This window comes from Sphaerodactylus townsendi, linkage group LG05, assembly GCF_021028975.2.
Source record: "Sphaerodactylus townsendi isolate TG3544 linkage group LG05, MPM_Stown_v2.3, whole genome shotgun sequence".
Lineage (NCBI taxonomy): Eukaryota > Metazoa > Chordata > Lepidosauria > Squamata > Sphaerodactylidae > Sphaerodactylus > Sphaerodactylus townsendi.
The window spans coordinates 84,700,540-84,721,345 of record NC_059429.1 but is presented as its reverse complement, the minus strand read 5'-3'; the positions used below and the strand labels follow the sequence as shown (position 1 = coordinate 84,721,345).

Here is a 20,806-nt window from a genome sequence, read left to right as displayed (position 1 = left end):
AATCAGTTTGATCACACTATTAGGGGTCTTCTTTCAGTTTAAAAAATTCTTTTGACAGCTATTTTTTATGTTTTTTCTTGGCTGACACACTGGAAAATAGCTGTCAAAGATAGCACAGAATAATTGTAGTGAAATTAATGAATAAATTTCAATGTATATGATGTTCATACAAGCTTTTCTGCAGTTACTCAGTAAAAGGATAAATAAAGGATTATTATGAGGGCTTGAAACTTTTTACTGGCTGTGGTTCCTGTGCCTTTAAGAGCAGCCTGATGCTCAGCTATTTACCCAATGAACATATAGAAGCTTCTTTAATATCTAAAGGATAGAAGGAACTTAATTTTGTGTCAGAAGGTGGTTAAAAGCAGGGCCAATAAAAAGGCTAGCAAACTCACAATAACATCACTTCCATCACTGCTGTATTCCTCTAATAATCTCTTTCTGCCCCACACCTCTCACTGTCACAGAAAATCTTATGTTCTATTCATAGGCCAGGTGGCATCAACTATGGGTGCCATCTTTTCTTTGGCAGAGCTCCTGCGCTTGCAACAACTGCATGATGCCCAGAAAAAATTCATCCAGTAAATTTCTGCAGCTGTTACAGCAGATCAAACAGACAAAAGGGTGACAATTCAAGGCATCTAAAGTTCAGTAGGAAATTGAGGTGGGAGGAGGGACTGACAAAATAGAAACATGCAAATGATCTGAGATTAAAAAAAAAAACCCCAGAAATTTACACAATAAATTTAATAGGATATAAAAATACCCCAGCAAACGACATTCCAGCTAGCATAATCCAGAGTAATTTAACACTGGTGTAACAGAAAGCCAAAAAGGGCCTTCTAGCTATATAGACAGATTAAATTAAAAGTAAGTTTCATGCCTACATTATTATTAAAATACATGATCCCAAGCATGCCCAACCCCAACAAGGGTACCATGGGATATGCTGAGTTTTATCTGGGACTGAGGTTATTTGGTCATTAGGGATATAATCCAGAATCCTCTGTTGACTTCCATAGGTTATAGATCAAAGCCCAGCCAACCCAATCAGTGGTTTGAAGAGGGGCAGATTGAGATCACAAGGAGGAAGAAAATAAGTTGTATATTTTGTTGCTTACAGACCTCTGTCAATGTGGGTTTTGCAGAGCCAAACACAAAACAGAACAGGAGAAGCAGGGGGAAATCATCCAGGATTTGGAGAATGGAACACTTCTGAATTTTCAAGTCAAAAAGGAGAAGAATGAGGAGAAAATGTTGCAAGAAATTTGTTCTAGAGGCTTTAAGCAAAATATACCAACACAAGAAGCTTCTTTAAAATCAAACCAGCTGTGTACTTATTCACAAATTTACCCTTTCACATGCAGCAAGATGGAAAGGAATTTCAATCCAAAAATAATCTAGTAATATATCTACCCTCCAGGTGGAAAAGAAAGCATGTTGCTACCTTACAGTGAAATCCTAAACTGCATCCATCTAAGCCTGTAGGATTGTTACATTTTACACAACATAAGAACTAGATCCTGAGAAAGAAGCCACCATGTTGAACCAGAGATGTCCAAGGTACCTGGTTGGTTTTTGGTTTGAACTTCAGTGGCTCTTATGGAACATTCTTGCTTCTTGTTGCTGTCTACATGCATGCAGAAAAAAGGACAGCACATGAAGACAATATTATGAAAAACAAAATAATGGTGTTAATTCAAGTGTATGCCTCCATACCTTTCCACAGTGAAGGAGTTCATAAATCCTTGTAAATTAGCCATATGTGGACTCTGCTGATAACTATGTTCGTTGATGCTGCTAACAGAGATTAGGTGAAGCAGTTCCTTCCTTAGAACATGCCTCCTTTCAAGTAAATTTTTATATTCTCTTGTTCCTCTCTAACTTAAGAAGAGGAGACTTTCACATCAGCTGCTATCTGATCCTTTTAACTGTAAATACCAGGGATTGAGACTGGGACCTTGCCTTGAGGAACTGGAGATTATTTCTTTTGTGACATCTGCATAGAAATTGCTGAGGAGATTGTAAGTATAGTGAGGTACTACTCATACAAAAAAATAGCAGAAGCCCCCCAAAAATGGCAAGGCACAGGTTGTGCCAACTGTTGATGATGTATTCTGGGGCATGTTATGTGGACAAAAAAATACAGTACTGGAACACCATTGTTTAATGTCAAATTCTCTCTAATACTTCATTTCAAGCAAACTGCCAAGTACTGAAGATGCAAAAAGCCCCACAATGACTATTGAGCTCAATTGTGGGAACCTAGGATGGAAAGCAATTTCTCTTTGACAGAGTGCTTTCCAAGTCCTGGGGGCAGGAGCTCACATTAATTTTGATCATTCTGTACATTCCTGCAGTTTTGTTGTAGCATCATTATCTTTACCATGCCAAAGAGCAAAACCGGGAGAAATATCAATTCCTAATCCCTTTTCATTGAATTTACAGTATACCTTGCATGACTCCATAGGATTTATGCACTCAATAATACTTCGTACAGGATAGATATTCTATTTACGGTGCACTTACAATTGCCACCTAACAAGTCTGAGTGCTGTTTTTCTCAATATTATTGCTAGATGAATGGCACACTGAAATGAAATTGCATTTGCCTTTTCTTCCAGATAATTATGCAAAATATAACCTCCTTTATAAGCTTGTTGTTGGCAGCCAATAACTCTATGTAAAGCTCAAAACAGCAAGGCAATATCACAAATGCTGCAAATGCAGTGCATGCTCCCATCTCTCCTTTTGACATAAGTTAAGGATAAGAGATACCTGTTTTACTGTAACTGATGGCTATTTTGTGGATAAAAGGTGGGCAAAATTTCCAGGGACATTCATAAGATGCTGCATAGAGAAGGGAGCACATTGAAAACAAAAGATTTCTGCAGCCAAAAGAGTAGGAAACAGGGAGGAGCAAAAAAGAGAAGGAACTGGGAAGGTAAGACAAGGAAGAAATGACAGGATATATTCCCTGTGTCTAACATAGACTGGAATCAAGTCACTGCGCAAAGCCAAAGTCCTGGGGAGTGGCAATTGCTACAAGGCTTAGAAAATAACAGACTGCAACAATCGGAAACACATCATCAGGTCCAAAGGGATGGGGGGCTTCAGGTGGTTGCCGTCTAGGCGTAGGTAGCGAAGATGGGGCACGTTGTCAAGATCTGAGGATGGTCCTTGGAAAGAGAAGAGAGACATGGGGCATATCTCAGTTCCATTGATAGCTAAGGGAGGAAAAGAAAGTAAGGCATTAGTTTTGGAAAATCTCTTTTTTTTTGCTTTGTAGAAATCTACCATTTTTTTTCAACTGTCAGCATTGTTTAAAGAATTAGACTCTGTTACTGCAGTGGTCCCTTTTGACTTCAAGCCTTAAGAATCTATCCATCAGTGCAAAGTAACAGAAGAAACTTCCGGTCCACTTGAGAAAATGTTCCAACATCTATTTAGGAAATTCCTATCCTAGGAGCTTTCCTTGCTCATTTCTCAACTCCTGCTAGAAGTATTATATCCTCATAAATGATGCTGCTCTTCTGAGGAAACCTGGGACCAATTATATTGAGTCCCCATGCCACAAGACTGAAAATCAAGACATGTAGATAAAGAGTTAGGAGGGGAAGTGGTCTAAATACTGCATGGCTGCTTAGAAAATTAATCAATACAATCCAACCTGGGGTCTTTTTGTACTGGCTAGTTACAGATTATCAACCATGTCGTATCCACATTATCCCTGTACTTTTAGACTAGTACAGTTTTGAGATGTGGGTTAAAATGCAGCATTGAAAAGGGTGTGATGCAATTAGATGCTTGTTGAATGTGCAACAGGCGTATCGACTTCCGTAAGTAATAAATGTATAGATATGTCATTTCATTCACATTTTATTATTGGTTGCTTAGAGTTTGAGATGTATAACTACAACAGTTGATGGTGGTGAAGGCTCTGAAATTGAGTAGTCTCCATCTGGTTTCCCATGAGGAAGTCATGCTGACAATTGTATAACAAACTTGGAACCAATATATAGTTTCCATTGTACAAGTCCCAGATTTGATGGGAAATAGAAAGAGGCCTTATGAGACCTAGCATGATGCAGTGGTTAAGGTGTTGCCCTATGTCCTGGGAAACCCAGATTCAGATCCTCAGGCATGGAAACTTTCTGGATGATCTTGGGTCAGTCATACATTCTCAGCCCTGACCCTGGCTAGTGTTTGGATGGAAGATCTCCAAGGAATACCAAGGCTGTGATGCTGTCCTGGCTGCCTGCCAACTGCCTGTCTCAGCTCTTCATCAACACCAGTGTGGAGGGAATTCCACAAGGGTAGCCAAACAGATCAGGTCAGGGAAGCTGGCTATACAGTCCAAGGATCAAAGTTTCAGGAATCAAACAGCATTAGTTGAACTAATTGCATTCACACCCAGCACTTCCCTCTAGAACAGGGGTAGGGAACCTGCGGCTCTCCAGATGTTCAGGAACTACAATTCCCATCAGCCTCTGTCAGCATGGTCAATTGGCCATGCTGGTAGGGGCTGATGGGAATTGTAGTTCCTGAACATCTGGAGAGCCGCAGGTTCCCTACCCCTGCTCTAGAAGGCTTTACAGCCATCCACAAGGAACTCAGCATACAGCCTGCCTCTCAGGCAGAAGCGTAGTGAGGAGGACCACTCCTGCAAAAACAAACAAACCCCTTTGGGTGTTTTTAAAATTAAGATTATGTATCTTTGAGCATGCTGAGGTCAGCACAACACTGGGGGCAGGGACAAAGCCAGGGAGGGCGCCCTCCTTCCCTGGCCTTGTCTTTGCCCTTAGTGTCTTGCCAGCCTCAGCATGGCACTGTTCAGATGGAGGAAAGTTAGATGAATTTTAAAGGAACCATTCCTTTAACATTCAGCTTCCTTTCCTCTAACCAAGTGGCACCAGGGCCAGCAAGGGACTTGGGCGTGGGGACAAGGCAAAGGAAGGAGCATGCCCTCCCTGACCTTGGCTCCACCTGATGGGTTTTGTCAGCCTCAGTGCACTCAGATAGAAGGAAACTTAGCTGCATTTTAAAGGAATGTCTTTTAAATGCAGCTAAATTTCCTTCTATCCAAGTGTGTAGGGCCCTTCCAGCCAGCCTTGTCCCTGTCTCCAGTGTTTTGCCAGCCTTGATGTGTTCAGCTTAAAGGGAAATAACTTAATTTTAAAGGCACCAAAAGAGGTTTTGTGTGAGGGCTGCTTCGGTGTGTGTGTGGGGGGGGGTTCATTTCGGGGCACAGGTGTGGGATGCCGTATTTCAAATCTACACCCCTGCTTACAGGAGACCTACCGTGAAGGCTCATCTCCGCTGCGAGCCTTTAGCTTGCGCTGAACAGCCAGGCTCACACTGTGTCTTCACAGCTGCAATTCTGCCCTTAGCCTCTTTCTACAGATTCGGGGGAGAGGGGGTGACCCTGGAGAGCTGGTGCCAGGTGGTTGGTCTGCCCTGGCTGCCTCAGAGTCAAGTATTGGAAGTGCCTCTGAGCTAACTGTTGGCTGCATCTCTGGGAGGGCCTGATCTCTCTGCTGGTCATCTGCTGCCAGCTGCACAGGGACTCTCCTTCTCCAAGGAGTCCTCAAGGTCACTGGGTTTGGTCGTGACACCTGCAGAGGCAGGCAATGGCAAACCACCTCCTAGTATCACCTGCCTTGAAATCTGAGGTTGTTATTAGTCTGCTGGGACTTGGCAGCAAAAAAGATGGAAGAGGAAGAGCCCGAGCTGCAAAGCCCAGACAGGCCCAGAGCTGGACTCTGAGATTTTCTTTCTTCAAAGCTCTGTTATCTCAGATTTACCATAACATCAGTGTAGACCTGCTGCTTGTCTTTTCATATGCATACATAATTGCTTCTGCAAAATTTGCACAAGTATAAATTTAATTCGTACTTCGTCTGGTTAAAGTTGCTCACCTGCAACGATGTGTTTTATTAGTATTTGTTAGTGAATGGAAATCATAGCATACCTGTAATTTGGAGTCTGGAAGTCTAGTTATTCATAACAAACCCACTGGGTGGCCTTGAGCTAATCAAAACTATCATTTTCATTTGTTAAAAATGGGAATATTCAGTGGGCTACCTTATGGAGCTGGTGTGAACATTACAAGAGATCCAAACTGGGCCTATTTGATTAGGTTTTCTAAGGCTGGATCAAATCGTTTAAGGAAATTCCAGCTTAGGCGCCTGCAAAGCAGTTAGGGATGACTTCAGACCCTGAAATATCACCAATCTCACTTTCCACCTGTTGCGCAGATTTGGATTTCTTGTAAATGCTCTAGTAGATTTTTATGGCAGACGATCCCAAAATTAGTAGGGGAGGCAGAAATCAAGTAACTGCCATTATTTTCCCCTTAAAGACCCAATTTAAGATATTAATTTATACGGTTACCAACCACTAGGCAATATGCCCTGATGAAGACCTTCTCTCTTTAAATCATGGCCTCACCAGGCTCAGTCCCTCCAAAATCTCCAGGAATTTCCTAAACTAGACCCTGGCAGCCATATGTAACTTCACCTACTGCTAAGCAAGTTCAGATACATGCCATCATGTTTTTCCTATGCTTATTGCAATGAGATAGGTTTTATGGAACAATGTTTGGGGGAGCATTTCAGGATGCAGTGGGAATGGGATGGTAGGGAAGTCACACTTCCATGCAGGGAATTCAAATCCAAAGCAGCAAGCATGTTTAAAATCAACCCTTCTTTTTCTTTTGTGTCTATTTTTTCTATTTTATTAACTAATCAATATGTTTATTTAGGATATTTCTATGCCAAAGTCCTGATGGAGGTAGCTCACAATTGAAATCACAATATTACAATAGTTATTGAATCACTGTTGTAGATTTGCCTGCCCATGCTATTTTGTTCAGATATACTAATAAGATTTTTTTTGTAACACATTTTAAAACTGCTTCCATTTGGGATAACGTTCTTGAACTCTGAGGGAACACATTCAGTTGTTTAAAAACCTCTACCTGCTCCCCTCTATGTGCTTGTTTTAAGAACTATAGGTATGTCAAATAGGGGCCCACACAACTCATGTGGAGAATCCTCTCCTCCCATCTCAAGGGGACGGGAGGAAATGCCATCACAAATAGAGGAATCCCATCCCCCCCCCCCCCCAGGGATCCCTTGGCAGGGCCAAGCTCTCTACGGTGGGGATGGCTGCTGCCACAGAGAGCCCAGCCCAGCAGTTTGTGGTGGAGCCTGGAGTTCCCCACCACCACCACTGCATGCACAAACAACACTCTCTCTTCTCTAGTTCAAGTTGGTGGTGGTGGAAAGTGCCATCAATTCACAGATGACATGGTTATCCCATAGGATTTTCAATGCAAGGGATGTTCGGAGGAGGTTTGCCATTGCTTGCCTTGGGTTGAGTTAATTCTGTGTGACTAGTCCAGCGTTACCCAGCAGGCTTCATGTGGAGGAGTGGAGGACTATTTCTCCAGATTAGAATCCACTGCTCTTAACCACTATACCATGCTGACTATCCATTCAAGTTACAATTAAGAAATGCTGACACTGGACAAGAGGCAAGTACCATTAGACCAATATGAATCTGTAAAGAAGAGCTCTGTGTTTTTCTGATAGCCAGGATTGTCATTGTAAACCAAGTGATATCCTAAAATATTTTGTATTTAATAACTTTGTAATTATCCCTCCATTTTACATACATCTACAAATATGGATATATCACTCATGTGACTATGTTACAACTTAACTCGAATCGGACTAAGTTGAAAATTATTCTTATTTTCAGGCTTGTCACTCTTTTACTATTTTCTGCTACTTTGGGACTGGAGGTGGGGACTGGGATGCTGACTCAGGCTATGCAAATGGTGTTAAGTGCAAAAGTCTATTTTGGCATACCATATCGGTAGTCTCTTCACTGAAGTGTCCTCTAACTGAAATAATTGAATTGAAGGCTTCCCATTTCCAGTCAGTTGTGTGTATAACCTCAGAAGTCATGCCTTTGCTGAGAGGAACTGCTTTCATCCCAACTGTACAAATGGAATCACTGATGCACAGAAACACGTACATGACTTTCAAAAGAAATGTTAAATCCTTGAAGTCTCATTTTTGAAAATCCCCCAAAGGACTTAAAAATCTTAAGGTTGCCCACTGAATTATTTCTATCATGGGGCAGATTTCAATATTGAGTTCTGTGAGAACTATAAGTAATCATCATTTTCAGTGTTGCTGCTTTAGCAAGAAAGCAGTCCAAATAAATCTCAGCTTCACAGTTTGCCTTTTACACTAGGGCCCTTTCCCCACTCACCTTTGCCCGAGGGTTGCTGCGGGCAATTCCCAGCGCGCGCAATTCCTGGCGCGCACCCCGGTTTCTCCATGATCCCGCGCTCTGCGCAGGGTCGTCGAAAGGCGCCATTTGATGAGGCGCCAGAAATTCCGCGCGTCGAGGGGGCGCGAGAGAAGCAGCGTCGGGGCAGCTGCGTTCTCGCCGCCCCTGAAGTGGGGAGGGATGCTGAACCCCGCGCTACTTTAGGAGAGTAGCGCGGGGCTTAAGGAAAGTGGGGAAAGGGCGTAGGTCTCCTGCCTTTGTATTCCCAAAGGAAAGATTTACAGTGTGACTGTAGAATGACCTTCCATTTGAATCTAAAAGGCTAGTATGAATCTAAGTGACGAATTTAAGATAAAGCTGTATAATTTTAAAGGAAGAACTGTTTTTCTGGAATTCTGCCTGTTCAGCATTATGTTTGGCATTATGTCATCAATATTGTATCAATGAGCTGTCCTCATTCCGAAAGAATGTTATTGTCTTGAGATCCCAGTTGTGTATTAAATTTACTCAGATGTGTTTCTATATCCTTGGAGGTCTTCCGTATGTAGGCTTCAATGGTCTGTCAGTGGCTTTTCTGGAGATTTAACCTCTTCTGAAGGTTTAACACAGGGATAAAATACAATACACTTGGCCTTCTTTTTAAGTGTTGGGACTTATTGTTTCCTATCCTTGCTAAACATTTCTGGAAGGAATTCTGCATTCCTGCTCCCCTGCAGATGTTTTTAATCAAGGCAGCAGGTGGTAGGAGCTCCAACAGCATAAACATCTGGGGCAGACACAAAATAATTTTTTTTAAATTCCCACAGCTCTGTGAAATGAGTATGACTTTGCTGGAACTGCACAAAGAACTCCTACAGATCTCCACCTCTGGATTTCATACCCTATTCCAAGACCATACATGCACCTGCAAGTAAAGGTAATTGTCATTCTGCTTTACAGGCATGCTGACCAATTTACAAAATATTTAAAAGCCTCTACTCTTGTCAGAAGTTTTAAGTCAGAAGCTATAAATCCAAGAATATCCAGAACCAGAATTTTAAGAGGTTTCCCAAAAGTAAAGCAAAAGAATAGGATACTCATAATTTATGCCAATTTGATTATTCAATCTGAGCATTATTCTTTCGGGCTTTGATAACCAACACTTAGCCTTTAACAATAAGGCTGTTCTTAAGCAGGTTACTCTCCATCCCTCCCTCCCCCACCAAAAACCCAAGAAAACATGCTCTCCCATATATTTAATTAATGTTCTGCCTGTACTGACTCACTTTCAATTGAATTATCATTCAAGTAGAGATGCTCCAACTTGGGGCTGATGTACGGGATGTTGGTAAGCTTGTTGTGTGCCAGATGCAAGACCAGCAAGTTAGTGATATTGAAAGTGCTCTTGGGTAGCCCTTTGTCAGTGAGGCCATTGTAGTTAAGCCTGAGAAATGCCAAGTTGGAGAAGTCCTTGAAGTAATTGCTGGGGATGTCAGTAATGTTGTTCTTATCTAGGAAGAGCTGGTAGACAGCAGTGGGAATTCCAGGTGGCATCTTCCTTAGTATGTTGCGAGCTAAGTTGAGCTGCATAAGATTCTTGAGCCCCTTGAATGTGTTCTTATTGAAGACTGCATCGTTCAATTCATTGTTGTGGAGATCTAGGAGAATGAGGTGCTCCAGTTTGTTGAAGGCATTGGGGGATATCTTGGAGATTCTGTTCCTGCTCAGCCGAAGCTGCTCCAGACTTGGAGGCAGATTGCCTGGGATTTCCTTAAGATGATTCTTCTCCATGTACAAGAAGACAAGACTCTCCAACTTGTCCATTACCCGTTTGTCTACCCTTTTGATACGATTGTTGTCCAGATTGATCCACCTCACCTCTGTGGCATTTTTGAAGGATTCCTCAGGAAGGTCTTCAATGAAGTTGTTCTGAAGGTAGACATAGTGGATCCTGGATGGAATGATGGGCACTTTCCTCAAATTGCGGCTGTCACAGTACAAGGCTGAAGGGAAATCTGGAGGGCAAAAGCATTCTCTAGGGCAGTCAGGGAATATGGAAGGAGGTCCTGGTGGCAAGGGCGGAGGCAACTCTGTAGGCTCAACTGGTTCCACAGGTGGAGGAGTAACACGTTTCTTTGGAGGTCTGCGCCTCTGCCCATTTACTTCACAGAGTAGAACAAGTATGAGTGGGAACATCAGGCTGATAATCACCTTCATTGTCTAGATAGTTTATCTGAGAGAAAACAAAAAGGAAATATTAAAAAGTGATCTATGACTCTTAAATATGTCCTTCCCACAACATTTCATTGTTTCTTACTGATACCAGTTTGCCCAAGCAAACTATCTATTGGTACTGTTGGTATATGCTTTGCTTTTTAACTGGCATTAAATAAGATTGTTGATGTACATTTTTTATTCAGTGAAACCTTATATTCTATTTAATCTCCTTGAAGGCCCATTATGCATGGAACACTTACGCTGAGTCTGTTGTCTGCACACTGGGGCTCATAGTGGGCTTTCCTCGCATTTCTGGTTTCCTGAGACACCTCCCATTTTTCCTCCTCATTGGAACTGTTTGAAATTGTCCCCTCAAGATCTCACTTTTAAGAAACTCCCAGCCATCATGCACTTCCTTCTCTTTTAGTATTTTTGACCATGGGATCGCACCCAGTAGATTCCTAAGCATACTGAAATCTGCTTTCTTGAAGTTTAGAATGCGTGTATGACTACGCTTAGCATCTCCTTTGCACTGCATAACAAACTCCAGAAGAACATGATCACTCCCACCTAAGGATCCTACCACTTCCACTTCCCTAATCAGGACATCATTATTTGTTAGGAGCAGATCTAAAATAGCCATTCCCCTTGTTGCTTCTTCCACCTTCTAGACCATGAAATTGTCTGCAAGGCAAGTGAGAAATTTGTTGGACCTGATTGCCATGGAAGAGTTTGACTCTCAACAAAAATCAGGAGAATTGAAATCTCCCATTACTACTACTTCTTTCCTTTCTGAAAGTTCTGGTCATCTGTTCCAAAAATGCATCATCCATCTCTTCAGACTGGCATGGGGGTCTATAATCCCCACAATGAGATCAGTGCTGTTTCTCTCCCCGTTAATTTTTACCCAAATGTTGTCCACCTGGTTTGCAGGATTTGAGTCACTGCTCACTATTTTGGTAATTTCATTTCCACTGTCAGGGGACACTTCAGTAGCACTGACACATGACAAAGTGTAGCAAAACTACCTGGCCTGACCATTTCGCTAACAAGATCAGTGTTGATTATGCATCCAGCACATCTGTTTTCCCACTACATAATTATATTTTTCTTATTATGACTTCTTTGGTTGGCAACCTGATGCTGTAAAATTTGTACTCTAAGTATGGTTAAAATGAGAGGTAGTCATAAAGGGGTATTTTGGGGCAGGGAGCAATGTTATGGAACATAACTTCTGGTTTGTATCCATAAGTGACATTAGGACACTATGAATTCACTCAATTCAATATTATTTTACCATGGAGAATGGGCAAATTCCTAGAGCACTGTGACATCACTTCTGGGTACAAACCAGAGGTGACAGTGTGATGTTGCACGGTATTGCTGGTCATCCCTGATATTTGTTCCCACTGGAGCCTAGCAGTGAAAGCCCGCCCACCCACCCCACTCCTGGGCAAATGGCAAGGATAGTAGTGACTTCCTTAATATAAGCCAGTAAGATTTTTGGTTGGGGGTGTTGAATTGAAGTATCTCAAAGTGCAGTAGTCCATGCACTTGCTCTTGTTTGCAGACACACTGTGGGCAGTAACAAAGAAAAATAAGTCTGCTGTCTGGAAGAAGAAGTGGGGATGGATCCAAATGGTTCCCCCTTTCTTAGGGAGAGGGACTGATCCTGCTTTTTAGGCTAATTCTGTCTATCTGCTCCTTCATGCTTGGCACAGGTATTATCCTCCAATGCTGTATCTTGGTTACCTTCTCAGTGATAGCGTTGAGTATGCTCATGCAGCCATGAATTAAAAAAAACCCCACAGATACACCTGGAAAGACACACACTCCCCATTTCATGACTATTTCCCTTTCCCCCAGTTCATTATGATTTCTGCAATCAGTGCCCCTATTAGGAAAAGACAATGAAGAAAGTGAGACCACTCCCTACAGATAGGCTGCCTTCCCTTCCATTATTTGAAGTTGACATATTACACTGCATCTGCGGCATCAGAGTTAGCATGAATGTTAAATGAATATAAAATCATCTTTTTCAAAAAAAATGGTCTGGAACAGACTCTTATTCTCAAGAGTGTCAAACTTCATTTAGAAATATAAGTGAGCTTCTCACGGTCACAGCTGTGAACAACCTATGAGCCAATTGCAGCCAATACAGCAACGCCCTTGAAAACTGCAGACAAGCTGTGTTTTCTGGACCTTCGCAGCAGAGGTGAGGTAAATGGCTCACTTCATCTTGCCCAAAGGCTAACTTGAATGCCTACTGATGGAAAGAGAGAAGCCACAAGGTTTTTCTTGTAAGGAAGGAAATGAGGGCCATGCACGTCTACATTCTAACTGAGAGTATGACTATATTTTTAAATACTAACTGACAAGAAGTGCTTCTTGATCTTTATCCTGTCTTCTTGACCTGTCTGAATCCTGTGCAGAACATAAACCTCAAGTATAAACTGGTTCTGGTGGGTTTTCCGGGCTGTGTGGCCGGGGTCTGGCGGATCTTGCTCCTAACGTTTTGCCTGCATCTGTGGCTGGCATCTTCAGAGGTGTATCACAGAGGGAAGTTTCTTACACACTGTGTTCAGACTTCCTTAATATATATAAGGACTATACCCTTGTATAGTCGACCAACATTCCCTTCAGCCATTTTCTCCCCCCATTCATCCTTTATTTTCAAAAGGATTTTTAAAAATAAATTCTGTCATATTAGAAATGTAAAGTAAGGGCACAGATCAATGGCATAGCACCAAGGGGGAGGGGGGTGCGTGACGCACTGGGCGTGCCCCAGTGTGAGGGCATGGTGGCATTCAGAGCAGGCAGGGGTGTGGCAGGGGCACAGGGTGCATGTGGGGGGCCCGGGCACAATTCCCCCTTGTTCCAGCCCTGGCTCAGATACAAGTCAGGTCAATTGTATCAGTTTGACAATTTCATCCCAAGGGAGAGTTGCCATTTTAAGCAGAAGATACAATGTGTCCAGTAAGGAGAGAAATTGACAAGGAAAGTTGCTTTTCCAGGAGGACGTTGACAAGGAACTACTGTAGTAAAGCACAATATTTACTCAGGCAAACCCTTGTCAATTTCCTCCTGCAAAAGCAATTTCCCTTGCATTAATTTGGCATTGCTTATTCAGGATGAAATTAACAAAGCTGATACAATCAACCTAGCTTATGTCTGTGCCCTTACATTACATAACTAATGCAATAGAGAAAAAATATTCAAAAATTCCTTTTGAAAATGGAGGACAAAGAGGAGGCTGAAGAGGAGAGTTGTTCTTCTGCATCATGAATGATATCCGGCCACAATTAGGAATAATATGTTTTCAGCTGTAGTGTGTGGAATGCAACTGAAGAGACAAGGGGGGAAACAAGATGGGGAAAGGAGGTGTGTGTTGAATGAATTCACAGAAAACGTTTCCAAAAATCAATTTTGACCACTAGGAAAATCTGTGGTTAGCTGTGCATGCAAAAAAGGCCTAAATGTTTTGATGATCCTTTCTGATTTGCTACATTATGACTTTGTATAAGCTGGAACTGCAGTTCTACTGGAAACAACAAACACTGAATTTTGCTGGCCACCTTTTGTCATTCAGGTTATACATGTAACCTTTCTCTCTTTCTTTTCTGTTCCTACTACCAGATTTTCCAAAGAGCTCCATTTTCATTTAGGCATCCAAATAAATGACAGACTTTAAGCATACCACAGCTCTAATTATGGCCAGATTTTCCAAAGAATGTGACCTGCAGGGAAGAGAGAAGTGGTTTGGATATCTGGTACTGACAGACAAGGTGTTTAGCTGCTAACAAGCTCAGCGGTAGCCATAATTACAGCAATGCACAGAAAATGACTTGGTCTCTCTACTGTCCAACTGATGTTGCAATAATCATATTATATTCATAGCAAGAAGAGTTGGTTTTTATATCCCACTTTTCTCTACCATGAGAAGTCTCAAAGCAGCTTACAATTACCTTTCCTTCCCTCCCCGCCAGTGAGGTAGGTGGGGATGAGGGAGTTCTGAGGGAACTGTGATTGGCCAAGGATACCCAGTAGGCTTCATGTGGAGGAGTGGGGAAACAAATCCAGGTTAGAGTCCACTGTCCTTAACCACTATGCCATGCTGGGAGAAACTGTGCCAAAAATCTGGGACTGTGAACACTCTGATACAACGTGTGTGACAAATGAGACATCTCAAGAGGAAAGGAAAAGTATGGATTTTGCCGCTGGAGTGTGGTGAGGTGGGCAAGGTTACTTGCATGGCTTCCCGGCATCCTCTTGCTGAGTACAGAGGAATCCTGATGGTTGTGAACCTCCACATTTCACACTGGCACACTCAGATATTTTAACAGCACTGCCACCAAGTGTCTGCACCAAAATCTGCACCCAGCCTTTTATCCTGTTGTAAAAATAAACAAGTAGGGTCTAATTAACTTAGGAGACTTAAATAGCATGGGGGGAGGGGCTCTGGAGCCATTAAAAGTTCTGCCAAAATGGTTTATTGCACCTCTGGAAAACGTTCAGAGGAAATATTGCCTTGGTGATTTATGCTTAATATGGAAGCTGATTCACAAGACAATGAATCAGTAGCAAGTAGGCTAAGAGATACATTTGAAGCTCAAAAACAGCAGCTAGCAAAATAAGGACAGGGAAGAGATGAACGGCATTAAGATTCATATCCTGTCACAGACCCTCTTTGGCTGCCTTTGCAATAAGGATGCCAGACTCTAGGTGGGATCTGGAGATCCTGTAGAATTACAGCTCATTGACAGAGCTCAGTTTCCCTGAAGAAAACGGATGCCTTGAAGGGTGGGCTCTATGGCATTGTTTCCCACTGAGTTCACGATCTTTCCCAGGCTCCATCCCCATCTCTCCAGCAGTTGCCCAACCTGTATCTGGCAACCTCACATCCCCTGCTGGTGGCCAGAGGACCTGGGGACCCTACTTTATGACCATAGCTAATTAGTGGCTTGGCTCAGATGTCATTTGAAGCCATGGTTTGTTTCAACTACCATAGGCTTGGTGATTCGGTAAATGCGAATCACCCAAAAACAAAAGAAGGCTATATTTGGCTTTTTAAACGGTTTTTGGGGGGCCAAATACCAAAACATGGGAAAACAGCTGAGCCAAAGGGGATAGATTAACCTTTTTTCCCCTTCCAACTGTAGCAAAAAGAGAAATGCTCCAGTTTGCTAGCCCCACCTCTTTGGAAACAAGGCAGGGGAGAACTTAACTCAAATGTTTTTCCTTTTATTTAGGTGTGTGTATCAAACAAAGATGATCCAGCTTGGTAGCCCCACCTCTTCAGAAATGGAGGGGGGGGGGAACTTTCACAACTCACTATCTGGTTGATGTGGGGATGGTGAAATGCCTCTACTTTTCATTTTCCTTTCCTTCTATCAAAATGTTTGAATTGCACATTTTTGTTTAGTCTAATTCATTGAATACGTACTGTTTTTCCATGATTATTACTGGTTTTGTTAATTATGCATAGCCCACATTGCCTGTTGTCTGCCATGCCTTAAGTCGGATAGACACTAAGGCACCTTCCATTGTTTTCTGGAATTCGCGAGGGGACCCGAAGCTGTTCGGCTCCTTCCGCCACCCTTTGGCACTGATTGCGCCTCAATCCATTAACGCTGTTGATTCTATGCCCTGTGCAGGCTGCCATGCCTACAAGTAATGTCAGCCTTTGCCAACACTTCTGGGACCCTGGGTAGCCTCTGCTGGAAGCATAAAACACTCGCTCTTCTCTTGCTTGCTTTCGCCAAGTGTGCCTCACTCCTCAACCTGCAGCCCAGCAAGCTCAGTGCCACAGCTCCAAGCAACCTTTTCCATTGTACTCATGAGGGTGGGGGATGGAACAGCACTTGATGTGAAGACAAGATTTATGCATTCGCCACTTGGGTGCTGGGGGGGGGGGGCAGAGACTTTGTGGGCATTACAGCTTCAGTGAGTTTTGTATTCAATCCATGCAACTAATCTAATGAACTGTACTGCTGTCCCCATGAATTGAGATTTTTTATTCAAATGTGTACGCTTTTAGTCAAAGTTTATGATTTTAACTACTGGTTGTTTAATCATGTGAAACATGCCTTTAAATAAGTGAATTAGCTTTTCCCTTGGAATGATATGAGTGGTTAAACTGTCCTTTTCATTCTGAATTGTGTTTTAGCCTATGCTGGTTAACTTTGATACAAGATGGATTTTAGTTTTCTACCATGAATTTCCCTTCTTTTGCCTTATCCTGTAGCAGTCAGTCTCATCCATGATGTATGCTTTTAGTCAATCATCATTGCATTTTCAAATGCTTTTACTGGTGGTGGATCAAGGGCCTCTGTTTCAAGACAGTGGCACCTCTACCACATCTACCAACCTTGGGATTGCCCAGGAGCAATGCCACAATAGAGAAGCTGGTTTTGGGCAGCCTACAAAGGACAAGAATTTGGTCTGGGCCTGTCTCCCTTCAAAGCAACCTGCATAATGACCTCTCACACCTTTCTGACAGGATTAAGTCTAGACAAAAGATCTTGTGTGGAGAGAGTTCCCATCTCCAGCCCTGGACCATATGTACCAGAGAAGACAAAAATGTATTTATGTGCTTACCTGTCCTGTATTGTACTAACTTCTTCCTATGAATAACACTTTTAGCAATCACCTTACTTGACATTATCATTGTTTCACAGCTGTAATCTCTTCAGGTAACTTCCTGGGGTACATCAGGCTGATGTCTAAACCCATTAGACTGATGACCCACTATTAAAGTTGATGTCTGTCTCTTGTCCTTCCCAGGAAGGGCAGGAAATCCCTTTTGACTAGGGAGATTTAGGATCACTCTGCGTAACCCTAAGAGACCATTTTTCCCTACAAGAAGTCCACTTTCCCAATAGACAGTGTTCAGTGTCTCTGGACAACTCTCCGTGATACTGGCCGTTTCCGGATGGCACAATCATACCTGGTTACAACCAGTTTCTTACAATCTGGGTCTGTTTCATCCTGGTTTCTCCCTTCGCATGGCTGTCCGTTTTGTGAAGGAATCCAGTGAAGACTTCTGGGACTTCTGTATTTACATTGCAAGCGTATCTGAGCATGCTCAGTGTCCTGCATTCTGATTGGTTGTTGTTTGTGAGTGGCAGCTTGAATGATCGTCAGATGGGGAGCTCAGGGGGGCAGGCAGTGGGGCGGGGAGATCAGGCAGCTGGGTGGTAAAAATAAAATGGTTCTGCTCAGTGGTGGGATCCAAAATTTTTTATAACAGGTTCCGATGGTGGTGGGATTCAAACAATGGCGCTTCCGCACACACGCACCTCCAGTCCCTATTGGGCAGGGAGGTTGCTTTAGTAACCCCTTCTCGGCACTCAGAAAAAATTAGTAACCACTTCTAGAGAAGTGGTGAGAACTGGTTGGATCCCACCTCTGGTTCTGCTCCTGTGGTGTTCGCACGCTAGTGGGCTCACCTCGCAACTTTGGAAAAGAATTGCCAATTTGGCAATTTTTTAATACCCTGGGAGGAGGGAAATATTGTGGGGCAAATCTGCTTTAGGACCAGGAGCCTGCAGAATTCTTGTACGGAACAGGGTATTTCTCTTGCTAAACCCAGGATATTTAGATTGTGCTGAAACAGCCACTGTTCCACTGTGATTTTATTTCCACCACTAAGTGTGGGCCGCTCAGTTCTGTTCATTGGACCATTCCACTCCAGGATCAGGTGACTATAACTTTGATTGCTCCTCTCTCTATTCTTTATCTATTCTAGATCTATATCCTAGAACTGTGTGTGTTCTGCTGTTTTAGTGTGTGCTTCTGTACTCCATTTTTATCCCTCTATAAAAATTATTGAAGTTTTATCCACTCTCCTGTGTGTTTCCACACAAAAGCTGACTCTTGTATACATAGGCAATCAAGACCCAATGTTACTCCGACTTTTGCAAGCCAAGAGTCTCCTCCAGCTAATTTCCCCACACTAAAAGGGAGAAATTTCCCACCACTTTGGTAACATTATAAGTAAAAAATGCTTAAGGAAGTACTTTATGTCTTTCTTTATTATTCCAAGCATTGTGAGCAGTACCCAACTCTCAATAAATTTATCTGAACATTTAAAATTATTTCTCTGGGATCTTTGATAATATGTTAATTTGCCTAACAAAGCAGTGTTTCAAACACAGTACAGCCATTCACCCTCCAAAGGAGGTTCTAACTTTTGTCATTTTGCTACTATTGCCCTGGCAGAGGGTTACTGCAAGTAAAGCAAACAGTGGAGGAGGAGAAACACACGCTGGCCAGTTATGTGAATGAAAGTCAAGAACAAACATTAATTGAAGTGAACAGCAGGCATTTACTGAAAGCCCAGAAAACCAAAAAGGAATACAGAAAAACTGTGATTAAAATGGGGACAGAAAGCTGGCACAACAAAGCTCTGCATGGCAAAGACCATGGACAAGGTGGACATTGAAAAGACCTGGCAGTGGTTAGCAACTGGAACTCTCAAAAGGGAAACTGAATCACTGATTTTAACCACTCAAGAGCAGGCCATTAGGACAAACATGATCAAGGTCAGAATTGAAAAATCCTCAAGATGGTGCAAAGTGCAAATTGTGCAAGGAAGATCACTCAGACTGAGTACAAACAGAGGCACAACTCAGTGGCCAAAGTGATCCACTGGAATGTGTTCAAGAATTACAACATTAGGACAGCTAAAAACTGGTGGGAAATTTGTCCAGAGAAAGTCACGGAAAATGAGAAGGTTGGAGTAGATCCCTTGGAGTAGAAAGAGGGAGAGGGAATTTGTGAGTTTGCATGACATTTGTATGAAATCTTGTGAGACTTTCGATTCCCAACAGACAGAGTGTTGGCACATAATAACACACTGGACATCACAGTGATCAAGGACAAGATAGTGACTATCATTAGCAGTACGTGGTGCAGCAGTACCTGGTGACAGCAGGGTTGTTGAAAAAGAGCATGAGAAGGTAACCAGATTTGAAAATTGAGACACAGTGACTATGGCACAAACCGGCTGAGGTCATCCCAGTGGTAATTGGCACCCTGGGCATCATACTGAAAACACTAGGTCAGCACCTAAAACTTCTTCAAATCGACAAAATCAACATTGGTCAGATTCAAAAGGGATCTGCATGAATACTATGCCAATACATTACAACATCCTAGGCCTCGGGATGAGGCTTAAATTTTAATGAAAGGCCAACAAGCAGCTAAAGTTCTGGCAGCTGTGAAATCTACCATAATAATAATACCATTCCGAAAACACTAGAGCAGCACTTGAAACATCTTCAAATTGATCTCTCTCAAATTTAGAAGGAAGCCCTGCTGGGATCCGCATGAATTCTACACCGATACATTACAACTTCCTAGGCCTCTGGGTAAGGCTCAAATTGTAAAGAAAGGCCAACAACCAGCTAAAGATCTGGCAGCTGTGAACTCTACAACAACAACAACAACAACAACAACGATAATAATAATTCAAGATTCAGTGACTGTTGCACCAGCTGAGGTCGTCATGATTCAGCGACTATGGCATATACCAGTTGAGGTCGTCTCAGAAATAATTGGCACTCTGGGCACCATTCTGAATTCACTCGGGCGGCACTTGAAATATCTTCAAATTGACAAAATCGACATTGCTCAGATTCAGAAGGCAGCTCTACTGGGATCTGCACAAATACTACACCAGTACATTACAATGTCCTAGTCAGGACTCTGAGTGAGGCTCGAATTGTAATGAAAGGCTAACAAGCAGCTAAAGAACTGGCAGCCAAAGACAAAACTAAACCTTCACAGAATAGCTCCTATTGGGTAGAACAATGTTTTCCAGCACTTCTGTCAGGAACATATCCTCCAAAAAGAAAAGGAACCACCACCAGATACTCCAAGTTTCCAACTTAGACGAGTGGTCTAAAAGGCTTTAAATAATGGTATTCAAGACTATATAAGAATTATAAGAGAATTCCTTTGGTCAAATTCCTAGCCACTTTTAAAATTTTTATGTGAATTAAAAATGTTCTGAATTCATACATATAATATGGTGGGAGGAACTAAATCACAACTCATCCCTTGGAGTAGAAAGAGGGAGAGGGAATTTGTGAGTTTGCATGACATTTGTATGAAATTAAACTAGAATGAAAAAGATTTTTTTGAAACTCAAAAGCTCTGACGAAGTGTTTGCTATATCTCCCCCTGTTGGACCAGAAGCTAACATACCTAAGCTTATATCATAGCAAAAGTCATGAAAATACCATCGCTTATTTAGCCTGGCACTTCACCAAGTTCTAAAAATCTCACGGAACAGAACTCATCT

The 20,806-nt window shown here is 42.4% G+C and overlaps 2 protein-coding genes across 2 annotated transcripts in view; one reads left to right on the top strand and one right to left on the bottom strand.

Annotated features, from left to right (window-relative positions):
• Window positions 1-732: 732 nt before the first annotated feature.
• The window catches only part of LOC125433060 (proline and arginine rich end leucine rich repeat protein), a 33,914-nt gene continuing 13,840 nt past the window's right edge, over window positions 733-20,806 (bottom strand). The window contains exons 2-3 of the mRNA XM_048497379.1: window positions 9,570-10,516; window positions 733-3,227 (exon numbers count right to left, since the gene is read on the bottom strand). Of these exons, the coding sequence (XP_048353336.1) occupies window positions 3,052-3,227; window positions 9,570-10,500 (1,107 nt within the window). The 5' untranslated portion in view covers window positions 10,501-10,516 and the 3' untranslated portion in view covers window positions 733-3,051. The remainder of the gene's footprint in view (window positions 3,228-9,569; window positions 10,517-20,806) is intronic.
• The window catches only part of FMOD (fibromodulin), a 176,206-nt gene continuing 164,531 nt past the window's right edge, over window positions 9,132-20,806 (top strand). Inside the window, exon 1 of the mRNA XM_048497376.1 lies at window positions 9,132-9,220. The gene's annotated coding sequence lies outside the window, so the exon portion shown is untranslated. The remainder of the gene's footprint in view (window positions 9,221-20,806) is intronic.